This window comes from Chrysochloris asiatica, unplaced genomic scaffold, assembly GCF_000296735.1.
Source record: "Chrysochloris asiatica unplaced genomic scaffold, ChrAsi1.0 scaffold00127, whole genome shotgun sequence".
NCBI lineage: Eukaryota > Metazoa > Chordata > Mammalia > Afrosoricida > Chrysochloridae > Chrysochloris > Chrysochloris asiatica.
Window position 1 is genome coordinate 3,253,089 of NW_006408645.1, and position 18,563 is coordinate 3,271,651.

Consider the following 18,563-nt stretch of genomic DNA (forward strand, 5'->3'; position numbering starts at 1 on the left):
GGTCCCTAGGACCATCAAGGGAGAAGAGCAGAGAGTGGGTTCCTACCCAGAGAAGCAGTGATGCCTGAAATGGAGCCAGAGATGATGACGTGGAGCGATGGAGCAGCTGGATACTTTAGATCCAGAGAGGGAGAGCTACTGTGTGCTGAAGACCTGGGGGGTACGGGGGAAGGATTGCATGGAGGGGATTGCAACCATGGCAATGAGACGATATACGATAGAATGAATGTAAAATTAATGTTCTCCCATGTAAACTATCACATAATTCACAATAAAACATTTAAGAAAAAAAAAAAAAGAATGATTTTAAATGGGATCAAAGTAATAATATCAACCGGAAAGACTAGTCTGGGAACTCAGAGGGCAGAGAGTACCTGTGAATCAGGGAGGGGCAACTTAGAAAAGGAGAGGGAGATGGTTTTACATCGTTAAGAATGTAGTCAGTGTCCTTGAATTGTTCATGTAGAAATGGCTGAACTGCTGTACGTTTTGCTGCGTATGTTCTCAACAATAACAAAAATGCCAATAATAATAATATTAATGTTCTACAATCCTAGTTTGGTGAGTAGCATCTACGTCTTCAAAGCCTACTCAGTCTCTACTCATCTGGAATAAAAAAAAGAAGTGAGAGCAAAGAGCCAAAGAAGAAACAAGTCCACAGGACTAAGAGCTCAGGAACCACGGCCCAATCTAACCTGAGACCAGAAAAAGTAGATGGTCCCTAGCTACCACTATCAACCATTCTGACCAAGGACACACATTACCAAAGGTGCCAGACAGAATGAGAGAAAAATGTAAAGCAAAAAACCAAACTCCTAAAAAAGATCAGACTTACTGGACCAATAGAGACTAAAGGAATACCTAAGACTATCACCTAGGATACCTTTTTAACTTGGAGGTCACCTTTCATCCAAATAAATTTAAACAGACAAAAAAAAAAGATAATGGAATTTTTCCACGAGCTTTTTGAAGCCCCTCCATATGCATACAGTGAAACCTGTGAAAACCGGGACCTGTGTAAGGCAAAAACTGACAAAGAAAAAAACACTTTCCACTAAGAGAAAAGCAACGGGAAAGTGTTACACTGCAGCCTGTCAAAGGCAGAAAACTAGTGAGACCCGGAAAAACGTATTTGCCTTGTCAAGTTTCAGCTCTCATAGCATATAATGTGGGCACATGTTAAGTAAATTTTGGTATTAAAATATAGAATATTATTCAATGACCAGGGTCCCAGGGAGCACAGTGACTATTTACAATAAACACTGGTGTGCGAACAAAAGGTTGGTGGTTTAAACCCACCATAAGCTTGCTCCACGAGAGAAAGATGTTTCCTGTTCCTGCAAAGATTTACAGCCTCAGAAATCCTATACCAGGTCACTAGGGTTGAAATCACCCAGATGCAGTTAAAAACAGCAAGGAGGAGGCCTGGTGGCACTACGGTTAAGCACTCCTTTGCTAACCTACACAATAGTTGTTAAAATTACCCAGCGGCTCTGTTGGAGAAAAAGCTGGTGATCTGGTTCCCCACATATTACAACCTAGAAATTCTGTGGAGCAATTCGACTCTGTTGGATGGGTGACTATGAGCTGGAATCGCCCTCTGGTAACACTCAACAACATAAAACAATTAAAGTAATGGTGCTGGAAAATGTAACATGGTAAAACACATTAGGTTATCTAGTTATACCATTCCCACATTATAAAATGATCATAATGAGTACGCACACATACACTTGAAGGAAAGACCTCACAATTGTGCACCATAGTCAAGCTGGTTCAACTCACTGCAACCCTGTGTAGGGTTTCTGAGGCTGTAAATCTTTAAGAGAGCAGAAAGCCTCACCTTTCCCCCTAGGAACAGCTAGTGAATTCTAACTGCTGACCTTGTGGTTAGCAGCCCAACATGTAACCTTCTACCCCATTATTTCTGAGTAATGGGTTATGGGTCATCTTAATTTTCACATTTTATAGAATAAACATGCATGTATGTCAATTCTGGAGACCTGGTGTGGCGCTGTAGGATAAGCACTCGATTGCTAACTGCTAGGTCAGTGGTTCAGATTCATCAGCCACTCCTTAGAAACCCTATAATGTGGTCACTAGGAGCCAGAACCAACTCACCCACCACTTAACAACAATACCAATCCCTAGTGAAGGCTGTTATGCGTGGTAGAGGGTCAGTGAAAAAGGGAGGAAAGCCCTCAAAAAAGCTGGGCTGACACAGAAGCTGCAACAATGGGCTTTAATAGCAATGACTGTGAGGGTGGTATAGGACCCGACAAGGTTTCATTCTGTGGTGCATGGACTCACTAGGAGTGGGAACTGACTTGACGGCACTTAACAAGAGCACCTTTAAACTTAACCTTGTTTAAAGATAAATCTATCATTATAAATAACACACCATGAATATGCATAAGGTTGTTGCTCTTCCCCTGACGTGCTTACCTCCAGGTTCCGTTTTCCACCTCCAGCTCCAGGACCGTCTGCAGACTCTGGCAGAGCAAGGCCTCGAAGGTGACATTCACTTTGCAGTCTCCTAGTGGGTGAAGCTGGCCACTTGAGGGTTCAATGTGGAAGACAGACTCCTGAGTGAGAGGTCAAAACAGAAGGATGAGAAGGGCGACATGTGGAATTGCAGAGGAATGAAGGGCTGGTGCTGGTACATGGTCACCCTCAAAATGCTCCCAGTTACTCAAAGTGTCTTGTAGGATCCAGAAAGACGCAAGCAGGTGGGGAATTCCAGCTGAGTGAGAGTTTCAGGAATTAAGAGGAGAAACCCTGAATCTCCACGCTAAAGCAATAGGCAGCTGGAGGGGTCTATGCATAAAGAAGTTGGAGGTTGCTGAAGAGAGTGTTGGGCTGGCCGGTGGAGGCTCAGGTGGGCACAGGAGGGTGAGCTTGTGTGCCATGCTGGGGAGGATTGCAGTGGTCTTCCAAGAGGTCTGCCCAGCACCACTGAGCAGGCATGTGTGGGGACCCAGGTGTCTTCAGCTCTCCTTTGAACCCACTGGTCTCTTCCTTAACTTTGGCCATCCTACCCCATCCCCGATTGCAGGCTTGGACTCATTTACCCCAGGCAGGTCTAGCCTGCACCCCTGATTCATACACAAAGGGAAGGAGGAAGGGGAAAAGAGTGCAGGCACCTGGGAAGAGTCCTCTATACTCCATTCTTTGTGTCCCTGAGAGAAGGGGCGTTCATCTGACCAAGTGGCCTCTGTGCCCCAGGTGGAACATCACTGGACACCGAAGCCCACACCCAGGAGGGAAGGTATCTCTCTTTGATCTCTCCCTTCCATGGGACCCAGTGAGTTCAAGGGTTACACCTGGCAGAATAGGCCTCTCCACCCTTTACCCATGTATGTGTCTGGCATGTGGGCTTGACTGGACTCTCTCCTCTCCATCCCTTACCCTGGTAACCCTGGGCCCTATGGTCTCTTGCTTTTCAGGATTCACCTCCCTGGCACTGGTACGAGAGATGGGCTGGTGTTCATGAGAGGCTGCTCAGTCTAATTCTCACAGGAAAGAGGGCTCTGCGTGTCCTAGCCTGGCTCACGGGAGCCCTGGCACTGGAGTTTGGGGGCCTAGCTTGGCTGTAAGGTCAGAGTTGCTTCTGCTTTCTTTTGTCTTTAGTGATCATGTGTGCTTTTCCCCTTGGAGCCTTGGGGATGTGGCTGGGATCTTGAGTTGGGTCTCAGTAGCTCTGGATCTCCTGACCTAGAGCACCTAAGAAACCCCAAATCCCAGCATTATCTTCTGAGGGCTCAAAACAATGGAGTACAGAGACAGAATTTCTACCAGCCTCAAATGTGCCATATCTTGAAATATAGTTATTACAATGGTAAAATGTAACAAATCTTCACAATGGGAAACAAACACCGACAGGGAATTAGAAAAGCCAGGACTGATTCTGATTCCACCACCAGTTGTATGATTCTGGACACACCTGTGTCCCTCTGGGTGCCTCCCCAGTCTCCTCTGTCAGATGAGGACATGGGCTGAGGTCCCGGAGTGTCCATCAGTGCTCTGGGAAATCCCAAGTATTCCTCAGGAGTGCCTCAGACAAGGGATGGGTGTGGGGAGAGGTAAGATGAGGGGGCTTAGTTAGACAGTCTCCTGGTGGGTATGTGTTGTTAAGTGCTGCTAAGTCAGTTCTGAACCATAGCAACCCTGTACAGGGTTCCCGAGGAGTAGCTGGTGAGCTTGAACTTTTGGCCTTGTGGTTCAAACTGACTTTGTAGTCTAGCACATTAACCAACAACCCCACACTAGGACTCCTTGGTGGGTATACTTGGGTCTATATACTAGGCTTCTGCATTGGTTTCATCTGACAAAAGAATTCCTGAACAAAAGCAACGTGAACACTAAAGATCCTGAGGATGTCCCAGCCCCAGCCTTCTGTGGCTCTAGGATCCAGGCTGGGAAAACAACGAGCCCTTTGTGGAGAGGGGACTAGCTGTTACACAGGGTACCTGGAACTAGTGTTAGTGATTTGGTACAAATGGTCTTAACTTCTGAGATCCAGAGTGTCCAGCTAAATCATGTGTCCACATGGCCAAATCAGACGCATGTGTGGCTGCAGTGGTCCCAAAGGAGGAAGGGAAAGTGTGCAAGGGAGCAGGCAGGACAGGGGTCCTTGGTGCAGTCAGAGAGGGTGCTTCCTCTAAGCCACACCTGGCAAGGGTTCTCACCTGTGCAGCAACAACCTTATGGCACCTCCCAGCGAGCTCCAGCCATCAAGAATTGGGCAGAGTGGGGTTGGCAAATCAGCAATTTGATCTAACTGTTGGCAGCTAGAGATCCGCTGGTTGCTATGTGTGTTTCGGATTACACTGGATTTAAACGTGATGCCATACCACATGATAGTAAATACGTACTTCCCACGTGCACAGAAGCAGAGTTAAGAGCAAGAGGAGAAGGAAAAGACGTGCCTTAAGCGATCTGAAAGGAAATAAATCTTGACTTTTCTGAGCTTTTTGATTTGGTCCACAAGCCCTTGTCCAGGTACCACCTGGAGGCAGATCCTCAAACTGTAGGCACAATACCCGAAAGGATTAGGACTCTGGGGTGAGCCTGGCAGACATGCGCCCTTCTCAGGAGACAGGGAACACAGTCCCCTAGCCAAAACAGCCTTGGAAGTTTCCTAACCAACGCAGCTGCCCACTTTCTCACCAACACTCTGCTCTGACAGAGAGAGACAAACGCACGTCTTCTTCATGCATCAAATGGTAGACAAAAGGACAGGAAAACAAGCAAGGGGCTAAAGAAAGGACTCCAAATGACCCAGTGCTGAGTAGGATTGGAGACACTGCCAAGCAAAAATCAGCAGGTAGGGTTTTCCCTTTGTCAGACTCAAAACTCTGAATGTGCAGTACGTGTTTTCACAGTGCCACCACAACTCCTTGGCGTGGGGAGTCTGTATGTGGGTGCACGTGGGAGCAGTGGGGTCCGACTTACACTTTCATGCCTTTCTTCAAGGTAGACTGTGCTCTCCTTCATGTGCCACATGGCTGGGAGCTGGCTGACATTCTGGATCTGGATGGGGTAGGTGACTTTCTGCCCCAGGCGAAGCAAACCAAACTGAAGGGCTGAGACGTTGATGACGAGCACAGGCCCCTGAGATGCGCAGAGGGGACTGCCACTCAGTCACTTGGAAACAGGCTCTATGCCCACTTTCTGGGTGAACCCAGCCCCTCAACTCCACTAAAGCCTCCAGCACCTTAAAGGCCGCCTCGATGTGCAACACCACTGGTGAGGGCGAGTCTCTTATTTTACACACCAGGTCCTGGCTTGTTGTACCAGGAACACCTCCAGTAAAGTTCAACTCAAAATCCCCGACCTCGTTGGGTTCTGGGAGCGATGGGAGAGTGAGAGGTGGAGAAAAATATCAAGGGCAGTGTCCTTCTGGGATGTTAGGTTTAGACTCCACTGCCTTTTTGTCTATTACTCGTCCCATGTGGCTCTGTGGGATACATTACTGGACCGCAAAGTTGGTTTGAACCACAGAGTTGGCAATTCAAACTCACTAGTCGTTCCTTGGAAACCCTATACAGGATTGCTGTGCGCAGGAACCGACTTGCTGCAACTACAACAACAACCACATCATACCTAAGCTAGAGTTGGCCACAGGAAACCACAGGTCAATATAGGTCCCTTTAACTCTGAAGCCTCCCCCTTAGCTAGACACCTAGGCAGGCCACAACCAACCCTCCCCACAGGCACTGGCACCTATAGCCCCTGTACAGGGTTCCACTTCAATGATGTGGCAGTCGCTAATCTTCTCCCACATGTACTTGATGGGGGACTTGCTGTGATTCCACATCTGAAAGACATAATACAACCAGGATTGCCTAGGCACAGCCCTTCCATGTCAAATCTGTACCTGCTCAAGGACTGTTGGGGTACAGTCTCACCAAGGAGCCATTTGACCCCCTCCCACTTTGTTTTGACTGCTGGCAGCTATGGACTTCCCATCTCAATAGCACCCTCATGCTACAGGGTGGGCAGAACTCTGAAAACTATCCCCTGACAACGACCCCTAGGCACCGGAATGGGCTCCACAACCCTAACTCTCAGAGGATGCTGGGAAGCTGACAAAGACAGACAGATAAGCCTGGCTCAGGGGTCTATGAAAACCAAGTAGGGTTCAGGGGCCCTAGGAGCAACCTCAACGTTCCTGCTGCCATCTGCCTCTCCAGCTATTTCCTTCCTATGCCTGTATCCAAGTTCAGCACCACACGGACCAGCCCATACTGGAGAGAGACAATGACCTACCTTAAAACCTTTCTTCACATTTACGCCAATGTAGTTCTCTCCAGGGATGATGAGGGCATACGGCTCTAAGAGAACCTTGAAAGGTTCTACTGAGCCTTTCACCTCAACTTCGAGGACAATCACATTACCCAAAGTGTATGAAGTATCCTCCAGGTTCTGAGTATCTGAACTGAGCACAACCCACAGTTAGTTAGCACCTGTCACAGCCCGGGAACGTGTCCCTACACAGTCCTTGCTGCTGTGTTAAATATTTGGTCTTCTTATGAAAAGAAAATGTTATCCTAACTCACTGGTCCCTAACATCAGAAGCACTGGCTGATGCCCTAAAGGGGTGATATCACATGGTGGCTGTGGCATCGGTTTAGCCTATGGCCCAGGACTACAGCCACCCCCATCCCACTTCCTCCAGAAATGCCACTACAGCGCTCCAGTCTGGGATCCCCATGCAAGGCTGACGTAGACCCAATCTGATGGTTTACTTAGGGAGGTGGAGATGGCAAAACCATCCTTCAGCAGTCACTACCACCTTGGGGTCACCAGCCTGGCTTTCCAGGAGTAGCAATGAGCCCAGAGCTCAGCTCCGAGGCTCCTGGGTGTGAGTCCTGAGAGCTCTGTGCCCTGCATGCCAAGTCCACTCAGGGATAACAGTGTCAGGGCAAGGCAAAAGTGCAACCACTCACCAAAGGCTCCAGGGTCAGCTTGCTTATTCATCCCTCCCAGGTGCCTTCGCCAAATGTCTCCCCCTAGGGAGGCAGGCCCAGCTGCCCTCCCCTCTCTTCCTGGAGTCCAGTGTCTGCTCACCATGTGGGCTCCGGGACTTGCTCTAGCACCATCTGGAGAACACTGTGAAAACCCCGCCGCTGCAAGACAAACACAGCCTGCTGGAGACATGCTTGTATTTCAGCCAGGCTGTCCTGGGATGGCTGGATCCAGGGCAAGACTTTCTCCCCTGCTTGGCCTAGTTATCACACAGGTCTTCAGGAAAACAGTGCGGCTTCTCTGCCTACCTTTCCCCCCACTATATGGAGAGGGGTAACTGCCAGGACCCGAGGCTGGGGAGCTTTCCTCAGTCTCCCCATTGATGTACCTACCTCAGTCAGATCTGAGAAATAGGAAGGGAAGGCCCTCTTGATCCCCTGGGAGGGCCCTCACTATGTCTGGAACACCACACCATCCCAGAACACTGATGTAGCTGCTAATGGGTTTGAGAGGCAGATCTGCTCGTAGTCCCACATCCACTAACAGGGGCCCCCAAATATCTTTCACACCCAGCTCTCATTTCCTTCTTGCCTTCCACTGTGGATGGGGAGCTGTGTTAACCTTTCCCTAGATAAACCTGCACCTTTCTCTCCAGGGACTGCTAATGTCTCCGTTATAAGTAAAAAGCAGAAAGCACTAGAGTGCAGGAACGAGGTCCTGCTGCAGACAGGGTGTATCAGTGGCCGAGACCAGGCAAATTTAGCCGATTCTTCCTACACATCGGGCTCGGCCTCCAGCCACCCTCTTAGCCAAGTGCCAGGCGCAGTCAGGCACAGCTGTGGCTTTAACTTCATTAAAAACATGGATGGAGGTTCAAAACATCATGACCTAATCCTGCATGGCTACCAAGATGGCCCCAATTTTAACCTCATGAGGAGAAAAGCTCAGGAAGAACTCATGGTCCGTGTGTGGGTTGAGAATCCCCTTTGCAGGCATGATGGAGAAGGCTGTCTCCGTGTCAGGGTGGTACTTGATACTGTCCATGCTGTAGGCTTCTCCCAGTATTAGGGGCTGCAGGTTGGGCTTCATGATCTGCCAGTAGAAGGTAAGTTCCACGTGCCTGTGGGGAGAACCCTGGAAGTTCAAGGCCATGTCCCAATTTGACCAAAGCCAGGTCCTCCCCAAACCACCCCTGACCTGGTCCTGCTCTCAAAGAACAGGAAAGGACCCAGAAACAGGAAGTGGCTAGAGCAGCCTTCGTGTCCTTCCCATGGAAGATCCTGGTGAATATGAGTAAGGGACAGCAGGTGGGTCAGGGAGTCCAACTGGAGACCATGTCAAGAGTCCTTAGTGACTGAGAGGAGAGAGTAAACTGGGCTGAGGGGACGGGGGTGGTGTGTCCCATCGTGAGCCGACCATTAAACTGGGGGGTGGGGGGGAGTTAGGCAGCTCTCCAGTTATTAGGAAAAGATTCTGTATTGTCTCCTATCACAAGAAAATTTCAAAGGTTTGCCACATCAACCTCACCCCTGCCTTCCACCTCTCCAGCTACTGCCTTCCAGGGAAGCCCTGCCTAGAAGGACAAATGTTCCCTGAGTGCCAATAGGAGCAGTGACAACTTCTTGGTCATGAGAATGAGTGGGATTTTGGGCATGTCGCTGATGGGCAGCTGCCAGGAGAGTCAGGTAACTACTGATTATGACCATGCCAGCTGAGAGAAACCTACGTTCATCAGGCCAGCGCTGGTTCAGAGGTTCCCTGAGGTACGTCCTGGTATAATGATGGTGCTCAGAGGATGGTCAGTAAATAATCGCAGTGTGAATGGAACCCACAGGACTTGGATGGGCAGGACAGCCTCTGAAGAACTGTTCCTGGCTACAGGTGACCCAGGATGATGTGGACCAGCACTGTCTAACTTAACTTCCTGTAATGATGGAAATGGACACACTTGTGTTGTCCAATAGTAGCCAGGCACCACATGAGGTTATAGAGCACTCAAAATGTGGCTAGTGCCACTGAAGAACTGAATTTCTCATTGTTTTTCATTTTAATTGATTTAAATTTAAATAGCCACATATGGCTTTGTTGGTGTTTAGTGCCATCAGGTTGGTTCTGATTTCATAGTGATCCTATACAGGGTTTCCAAGGAGCACCTAGTGGGTTTGAACTGCCGCCATTGCAGTTCAAACAGTCCTTACAGTCCAGGGCATTATCCTGCAGTGCCACACCAGGACTCCACGTATGGCTACTGGTTACTACGCTGGACAGTGAAAATCTGGGATCTGCCATTCTGTGTCTAGACTTCTCCCTGGCCCTTGGAAAGAATCTCCCTTTCTCACTGGGAACTCAGGGACGGGGATGTTGTACAGGGATCACTCACGTAGTATTTCTAATGATCAGCTGTTTCTTAGCGGTAGACTGAAGGTTTTCAGGCTCAAAGCGGATGAAGTACTGGGCGGTTAAGTCGGTGAGCTCGCCAGGCTCGGGTTGACTTTTTTCACCAGAAACATAGATCAGCTCCAAAGCAACCAGTTGTCCGATTCCTGACACAAGCAGGGAAAAGATATTCAGGACGAGAGTCCGGGGCTGAAATCAGGACTTGGTGGCCCAAGACTGCCCAGTGCCACCATCCACATGAAGCTGGCTTCAGCCTGCATGGGAGCCCACAATGACTTCCCCAGAAACATCTCCCACCATGATCCCTGGAAGTGCATAGAAGAGGGGACGGGGCAGTTCATTAGCATAACCTCACACAGATCCATCTCCTCACAGCTTTATGGACCCAAATGAGGCGATTTCCAGAATGTAGCATATAGTAAGCACTCAATGTTCGTTTAATGAAACAAATACGTGGGTGGATGGATGAATGAATGGAAGGAAGAAAGGAAAAAAGGAACCTGAACACCTGAGGGAAATTCAGCAGGATGCTCTTTCTAACCCTACAGAAAGCTAGAGGTGCCTCTGATTGTGTATGTATACAACCCACTGCCAATGATTGACTCTGACTCACAGCAACCATATTAGGAAAGAATACAATTGCTCCTCAGAGTTTCTGTGACTGTAAATCTTTATAGGAGCAGAGAGCCTCCTCTTTCTCCTGTGGAGTTGCGGGTGGGTTTGAACTGTTGACCTTGCAGTTTAACCCACAGCATCACCAGGACTCCTGGTTTATCTAGAAGTCATTGGAAATTCCCTTTAAGAGCTCAAGGGGTTTCAGAGTGGAGCACTGAAAGATCCATCTGTTTCTCAGCAGCAGGTTCCTTGGGAATGTTCTGGAGCCCACACTGCTATGAAGGACTCTGAGCTTTGACCAGAATAGACCCCTCGGCCTGGGGGCTTCAGCATCCCTCAACGTGCTCCGGACAGAGAGTGCAGCTGGGCAGTAGCTCTGGGAGCAGGGAGGGGAGGCGGAAAGCTGGGACATGCACTCGGACCTAGGGACCTGGTCTCTGGAAGTGTGTGTGTGTGTGTGTGTGTGTGTGTGTGTGTGTGTGTGTGCAAGCCCACCTACAGTCACCAGCTCCTTTATCTGGCAGTTGTCACACACGATCACGAAGGTCTGTTCTGCCTTTTCTATACTCTTTGGGAGGAACAAGACCTGTGGGAGAGAAGCACTGTCCTGTTACCTCCCATTAACAAGCTTCCACCTCCACCTTCCACCCTCTTCTTCTCACGCACATGTCCAACTCTGATTTGCTCTCCACTTCCTGTGCGGGATTCCTCTCCCACCCTCACGCTCCTCTCCAAAAGCCTAGGGTGGGGGTGGGCGTGGGCGTGGGGGTGGAGCTGGGTTTCAGCCAGAGTTCCACCTCAGAGTCACTGGGAGAGCATGTGGAATGAATACTAAGACAAAGTTCACAGAAATGGACCTAAAAAGAGCCCTCTTCAACTTCATTCCAAATAAAATGTAACTAGAAATCACCCAGAAGAACCATTTTTTCAGTTATATTGGCAAACACCAGAGAGTTAGCTACCATTTGCAATGATAGCACGTCTTGAATTTACTTTAAAACAATCTACAGGTGGGGACTGGTTGAAGGGCATGTAAGGTGTGAAGATTCAGTAAGACTGACTAAGAGTCCGTCATTGTTAAAGCTGGGTGTGGGTATATGGGGAATGGTGTGCGATTCTATTTTTGCATATCTTTAAAAATGTCCACACCAGTTTTGTTTTTGTTGAGGTCGCATGGCATTGGCAAGGGTATGAGAAAGCAGGCACTCTCACAATTGATGTTGTTGTTGTGAAATGCTGTCAAGTCTGTTTTAACTCACAGCGACCCTGTATAGGGTTTCTGAGGAGTGGCTGGTGAGCTTGAACTGCCGATGCTACCATTCAAACCGACTGTGCGGTCCAGCGCCACACCAGATGGTGGCAACAAAAATGGGTACTAACTTCATGGAGTGGATTTGGGCAACATATATCAAAATATGAGAGCAAATACACTTGACCCAGCAAATCTACTTTAAGGACTGTATCCTATAGGCAGACCCATACTTGGATAAAGCGAGGTGGTTGATGTTGTTATGTACCATTGAGTTGGTTCTGACACATAGTGACCCCGTCTAGGGTTTCTAGGACTTTAAATCTTCACAGGAGCATAAAGCCTTATCTTTCTCCCGAGGAGTGGCCGGTGGGCTCAAACCGCCAACCTTGTGGTTCGCAGTCCAGTGCTTATCATATGCATGAACGAGCTACTTAACAAAAGAGCCAGAGTTCAGAAAACCTCCATGCGCTCGTCAGTTAGGAGGGCTGAACTAATTCCAGCTCAGGCGCACAGTGGAGTAAAAACTCCAGGAGTTAAAAAGATGAGACTGAGTATTGAGGTAACATGGTAAGTGAAAGCACGTGATGCAGAACAGACTCAAGCACAGGAAGCAGTCCGTATAAAGGGAAAAATGGAAAAGGCTCATTTAGGCCTAGCATACCTAATTCTAAGTGCACTCACATTCTAAGACTGTGACCTCCAGGAAAGAAACTGGGATACAGTAGAGCCTTTCACTGTTTACTTATCTGCATCCTTCAATTTTTCAATTATGTGAATTTATTTCTTATTTGGAAATACGAATTCTTAAAACAAATAAACAAAGCCCGAATTCACCAGCATGCAAAATGTACAAGGAAGACAAAGCAGAAAAACCTCCTTCTGCTTCCCCACAGGGGAGAGTCCTGGTTTGGTCAGAGGAGACCAGGCCCCAAGTTCCTTACCCTGAAAGCAGACTGAGGCTGGTCTGTGTGTGGGCCTTGCAGACCCAGCGTGACCCTCAGCAGCTGTCGAGGACTGTGAAAATGCTACTGTGGCCCTGAATTGGTCCAGTCTCAACCCTGAGAGGCAGGTCCTCATCAAGGAGCCGATCAGCATGGATGTAAAGCAGAGAGCCAGACCCCACTAGACTCTAGAAACTTCTAAAAGGCTGAGGAACAGGAATCTCTCCTTTATAACATACCACAAACTTTGCAGCACATCAGAATCACCTGAGGGAACCCAGGCATCAATGGGTTTTTAAGCTTTTCAGGTGATTCCACTAGGCAGCCCAGTTTGGGAATCAGTGGCTCATGGAGTTTACTATCTGACAACATGGTGCAGGCCAAACCCACCCCCAGAAAACAGACAGCTTTAACTCCTAGATGTCAAGGGCTAAACTGACTTGTGAGTAAGGCCAAGCTCAAGTGGGGCAGCCCCCATGTGCAGTCACATGACAGCAAAGTGTGACTCCTGGACCAGGGAGTGGGACGAGGGTGAAGGTGCAGGGAGGCACTGCCAAGTCTCAGGCACTTCCGAGGCCCTGTCAGCAGGTGTGACAAAAGAAGCAAATGCTGAAAGGGGACATTCAGGACAGGAGAAGCTCATGGCCAGGAAGTCAGAACCTCTACCATAAGGCGTAGGGACGGCAGGCCTCAGAGATCACATAAACTGAGTTTCCAAAGGGAAAGCGCAGAGCGAGATCACTCTCGTCTCCCGGGTGGTAGGGCAGGGGAAAGAAGAGTCCAAGAAAGCCTGAAGGATCCAGGAAAGACCTCAGGGGCACTATGATGTCACTGGAAGTGGCTGGCCCAGTGAGGCTCAGAGACCAAGATGGAAATGTTTTCTGCATGTGCTTTGTGAGGGAGGTCCTAAGACCATCAAATGACATCACTCCACAGACTGTAAGAACGTGCACTTTCCCAGATACTTCGGAGGTTAGGGTAGCTTATGATGGGCATTTGGGTCATAAAATCACAGAGGTAAGTGAAATCATGTGAGCAATTGAAGGAACAGCTGTGACTCATCATTAAGAAGAAGAAAATATACACCAACGTCTAATTACCTACCTCCATTAATATGGCCTGTCCTGGGGCCAGCTCAAACACGGAAGGCAGGACTCCAAAGGGAGGTTGCTCAACAAAGCCACTGGTTGTCACAGCCTGAAGGAAAAGCAAAAGGTTACTCAATGAACTGGAAGAGATTGTGAAATCCAATGGCAAATTTCTCCCTCCAAACATCCATTTCGCAACTTGAAGGATCTTAAGGATTCCTCCATAGAAGAGAGAAACTAAGGCTCATTTACTCAGCTGCATTTACTCAGTCTTCATCAGGCACCGGTTAAGTTCTGAAGGCTAAACACGAGGAAATCACAGGGCATCCATAAAAACTTGGCTGCTGGTCGGCAGTACAAGAAATAGCTTTGTCAAGTGCTCAGACATGAAGTTGGAGGAGCATGAGAATACTTTGCAGAGGAGGTGGGCTGAGAAGTTCCCCCTCTATAGGCTCCCAGAGGACACTGTCCTTTCCCCTACGCAGAACCCTGCATTGTTGATGCCCAGTTATTAGCTGCCTCCCTTCTCCACCTACGCCTGACTTTTAAGCTCCTCAATCAAAAGACAGCTGCCACCTTGTGAGCAAAGCTGTAACTTCACACCTACACAAGAAGCCACTTAGCATGCCAGGGACAAAAACTCATGCTCACAGGACCCTGGCAGATAATATAAATGGGGAGACTATGTTTCTGGGAACAGATGGTCCTCTGGATCTACCACTTGTTCTCTGGAGACATGGACATAGAGAAATCTCTTTCCTATAAGAAAGGCAATGGTGTGAGCATAATGGGAACCGGTGTCTGTAGTTATGGGGAATGATGGAACAGACAAACGGGGGAAGAGGGCAGGTGCGCTGTCTCCAGCTCCAGCCAACAGGGCTGTGGAGGAACCCTGACCCAGCGCAGCGTATCTTCCAACTGTTTAAAGATTTCTATGAGAAATCTCCCTGGTTGTAAATGTTGGCTTGAAAGATGTTTTGACCACAGTGTCACTTAAATAGGCCAGCAGGATTCAGTCAAAGAGCTGCCAGTGTGTGACCTCTGATCTACTCTAACACATGAAACAGTGCTGCTGACAGGGGTCTGAAGGCAAGCACACTGAGCCAGGCCTGGAAGATGAAGAGAGTCAATACAGCTTGCCCGAGGTCATCTAGATGTTAGTGGCATAACCAGAACTAAGGAGCTCTGGTAGTGTAGTGGTTACGAATCGGGCAGTAAACCGCGTCAGCAGTTTGAAACTACTAGCTGCTCCACGGGAGAAAGATGAGGCTTTCTGCTCCTGCAAAGATTTACAGCCTCGGAAACCTGTTTGGGGTCGCTATGGGTCAGAACTGACTTGACGGCACTTAACAACAACAACAACAACCACAACTACCGACCTAATCTCCAAATGTCTTCACTCTTGTGTGGACTGAGGCAGTTGGGTTGAGATGGTTAAATCCTGTTTTCTGGTATTTCCCATCAGAAGCATATTCTAGTGAGGCCCTCACAGGGGGCTGTTTCCTTTGATGAATTGCTCTTTCCCAGAGAACAATCTGGAATCACTCACCCTGAAACTTGGCGGTGGCCAGCTCTTTTTGGGCATAATGCAGAACTTGCCAACACTGAAGCCCACATTTCTGCAGATGAATCTGGTTATCTTGATGCCCCCAATGAGGCAGTAACCACAGTCCAGCACTGGGGGCACTGCAGATGCAGGAAAAGATGCGCAAGAGAAACAATATGTCAGTTGGAAAAGCCCTGCTGTTGCTGTTCTCCTGAGCCAGGGAGCCAGGGAATCCTACACAGTACCCCAAGCAGAGAGGATGATGGGATATGCTCTGACCCCGGAAGTAACTTGGGCTCAGCCCTGACAGTGGTGGGGCCATGTGGAAGCAGCACCATGGGACTCTATTCACTCCAGGCTAGAGAAGCAGGAGTCAGCTGTAGACTCATGCTTCATTCAGGGTCACCCAGCATGGCCCTAGGGGTTGTGACAGAAGTAGGGAGTCAAAGTCCCGACTTCTAGCCTCTGCACAGCTGAAAAAGCTCACAAGTGCAGAAGTCCAGTCAAACCCAAAGGAAGTCCAGCCATCCAGCCACAGAGGTAACAATGGGGGATGTGGGGGGGGGGGCTTCTCAGGGTTCCCAGGTCCTCCTTCCTTGTCTTATAGTGTGGCACAGGTCCACACAGGGGAGGTTCTCAAACCAGCGGAGTCATGTTGGGATTAGCCAAGCTGCTGGCCTCCTCCCCTGCAATGTGTCATTCAAAGTTAACCTCCACTGGGAAAGATCAAGGGCAAGGAGGACAATCAACACCTAATATTGTGGAAGACTGTGTGGCAGCTGCCAGCAGGGTCCCTGTCAGGCCTCAGAAGCTCCTACCCCAAGAGGACCAAGCTGTGATGCTGTTACAAGATGAGACAGAGTAGAAGGCAGTTCTTTAGAGACTCTCCAAGCCCTGAACGCACACTCACATGTCAGCACTGGAGGTGGCCTCCGGGCCTGCAGAGGGATCAGGAGGGTGTGGGCTGACTGGGTCTCTACTAAAATAAAATCATCAAAATCACCAAGGCAGTCGGGGAAAAACTGGACAATGTACTGGCAGGTCATCCCAGGAGCCACCATGCCGCCTTTGCCAGGAAACATTCCTGTCATGACAAAGACAATAAATGAGGATCTGGAGATCGGCCATCCAGTCACCAGACTTTGGTTCAGCCTCAGAACAGGGCAATCAGAAGGGGCCTACTAGTGCGGCCTACTTTATGAGTAAATGCCTCTGGACCAAGGCCATGCCAATAGCAGAATCACTGGGCTGTGCTGGGGGAATCCAAGTAGAGACGGCAGAGCTGGAATGGCTAGGGGGTGCTTAGAACTTATTTTGTGTGTAATAGAGGGTCATGTGAGATTTATGAGCAGGGGTGACATGCCCAGAGTTATTCTTGAGAAGACATTTGTTCATGTGGCACTGAAGTAGGAAAGCAGGCTGGGAAGCTACTTCAGTGGTTTAAGTGAGGAAGGAGGAGGGCCTGGCTAAGGGTAGTGACAACGTGAAGGGTGAAGAGTGACCCACACAGAGGCATAACTGGTAAAACCAGTGCCTGCATGGAGGTACTGGGAGAAAGGAGCTGTCAAAACTGAGGCTCACAGTTCAGATGCCAAAGAGGGTTACCCAGGCCTCACTAGAAGGGCAAGCAGGTTGACTTCTGGGTGAGTGTGAAGGAGCCCCTAGTGGCTGTCTAGGGAAGTGCGGGCCTGAGCTGAAGATAGATAAAGAACAGCCAGGCAAGGTAATAAATAGGAGGGAACCCAACAAATAATGTTGATACAGTTTAGACAATCGACAACCGCTACTCTGAACTCACCTAATCCAAGAGCAAAGTATGGAGTAGAAGGTGGGAGAACTCGCAGGTAGCGGCTAGTTGCAGTGGTGTTCTGCACAGCAATTGCCATCTGTTCAAAGGTAAAGGTGATCTCTTTTAGAGAGAAACTTTTATGGCTGAAATGATACGATGTACAGGAATTGCTTTAAATCATATGGGCAGGGGAAAGGGACAGAGCCCCAAATGAAATGAGCTTGACCCTGAGTTGAAGCTGGGTGATGGCTACATGAGGATTCATTATGCTATTCTGTCTACTCTTGTTACAGTTAAAAGTTTCCATAATAGAAAGCATAAAATAAGTAGTAAAAATAAAGGTAGGAAGAGTTCTGATCTATTTGTACAACCAGAATGCTCCTTAGAAGCCAGAACGCTGAGAATTCGTCTCACAGACTTCAGATATGGTATCAGGAGGGTCCAGTCCCTGGAGAAGGGTTTCATGCTAGGTAAAGAGGAGGGTCAGTGAAAATCACGAAGATCCCCAACAAGATGGACTGGCACAGTGGTAGCAGCAATGAGCTCAAGTGTGACAACAGTTGTGAAGATTGCGTAGGACTGGGCAGTGTTTCGTTCTGCTGTGCATAGGGTCACTATGAGTTGGAACCGACTTGATGGTAACTTACAATAACAACAAATTCTTTGTCCTGTTGTTTAAAATGATAGCTACTGTTTATTGAGAATCCTGCTGTGGCATTGTGGGTTAATGTGCTAGACTGCAAAGTCTGTTTGAACCACAAAGTCAGGAATTCAAGCTCACCAGCCACTCCTCAGAAACCCTATACAGGGTCGCTATGGGTCAGAACTAACTCAATGGCTCTTAACAACAACAAGAATTAAGCATATGCCTGCTTTCCTGAAAACCGTCCTGAAAATCCCCTTAGCTGCTAAGTGATAGCATTGAAATTTGAGCCTAGAACATTCATCTGTACAGTTTTGATCACCCCACCTCTCAGCCTCTTTCACTTACCCATCTTCTTCCCCACATATCCCTTTGGGCGATTTATTCTCACAGGGCCCAGTTAAAAAGTATAATTGGGCTTTTCTCCATCGCTCAATCTATCCAGCCCACTTTTAATTTCCACCTCCTCGTCTCTTTTCCCCAAACTGAGAGATACTAAGGGTAAAGGCTTGGGACTCACACATTGCTAATCCCTCAACAGCTCCCAGCACAGAAGAAGAGCTCAGTATGTATGTTGTCATTGTTGTTAGGTGACGCTGAGTTGACTCTGACTCATAGCAACCTGATGTACAAAAGAACAAAACACTGCCTGGTACAGTGCCATCCTCACAATACACAGAAACCAAACCTAACCAAAACCCCCAGCCGCTCCTCAGAAATCCTGTATGGGGTTTGATGGCACTTAACAACAAGAAGTCAAACCAAACCTTGTGCCATCAAATCTGTTCCAACTCAGTGACCCTATATAAGGTTTCTGAGGCT

The 18,563-nt window shown here is 48.5% G+C and overlaps 1 protein-coding gene across 1 annotated transcript in view; it reads right to left on the reverse strand.

The window, feature by feature from the left end:
- DLEC1 (deleted in lung and esophageal cancer 1) overlaps positions 1 to 18,563 on the reverse strand; it is a 106,308-nt gene that overhangs the window by 28,424 nt on the left and 59,321 nt on the right. Inside the window, exons 7-19 of the mRNA XM_006869184.1 lie at positions 17,108 to 17,195; positions 16,220 to 16,393; positions 15,313 to 15,449; positions 13,780 to 13,872; positions 10,978 to 11,068; positions 9,851 to 10,013; positions 8,398 to 8,590; positions 7,573 to 7,631; positions 6,772 to 6,940; positions 6,226 to 6,319; positions 5,717 to 5,847; positions 5,455 to 5,613; positions 2,446 to 2,585 (exon numbers count right to left, since the gene is read on the reverse strand). Coding sequence (XP_006869246.1) covers positions 2,446 to 2,585; positions 5,455 to 5,613; positions 5,717 to 5,847; positions 6,226 to 6,319; positions 6,772 to 6,940; positions 7,573 to 7,631; positions 8,398 to 8,590; positions 9,851 to 10,013; positions 10,978 to 11,068; positions 13,780 to 13,872; positions 15,313 to 15,449; positions 16,220 to 16,393; positions 17,108 to 17,195 — 1,691 coding nt within the window. The remainder of the gene's footprint in view (positions 1 to 2,445; positions 2,586 to 5,454; positions 5,614 to 5,716; positions 5,848 to 6,225; positions 6,320 to 6,771; positions 6,941 to 7,572; positions 7,632 to 8,397; positions 8,591 to 9,850; positions 10,014 to 10,977; positions 11,069 to 13,779; positions 13,873 to 15,312; positions 15,450 to 16,219; positions 16,394 to 17,107; positions 17,196 to 18,563) is intronic.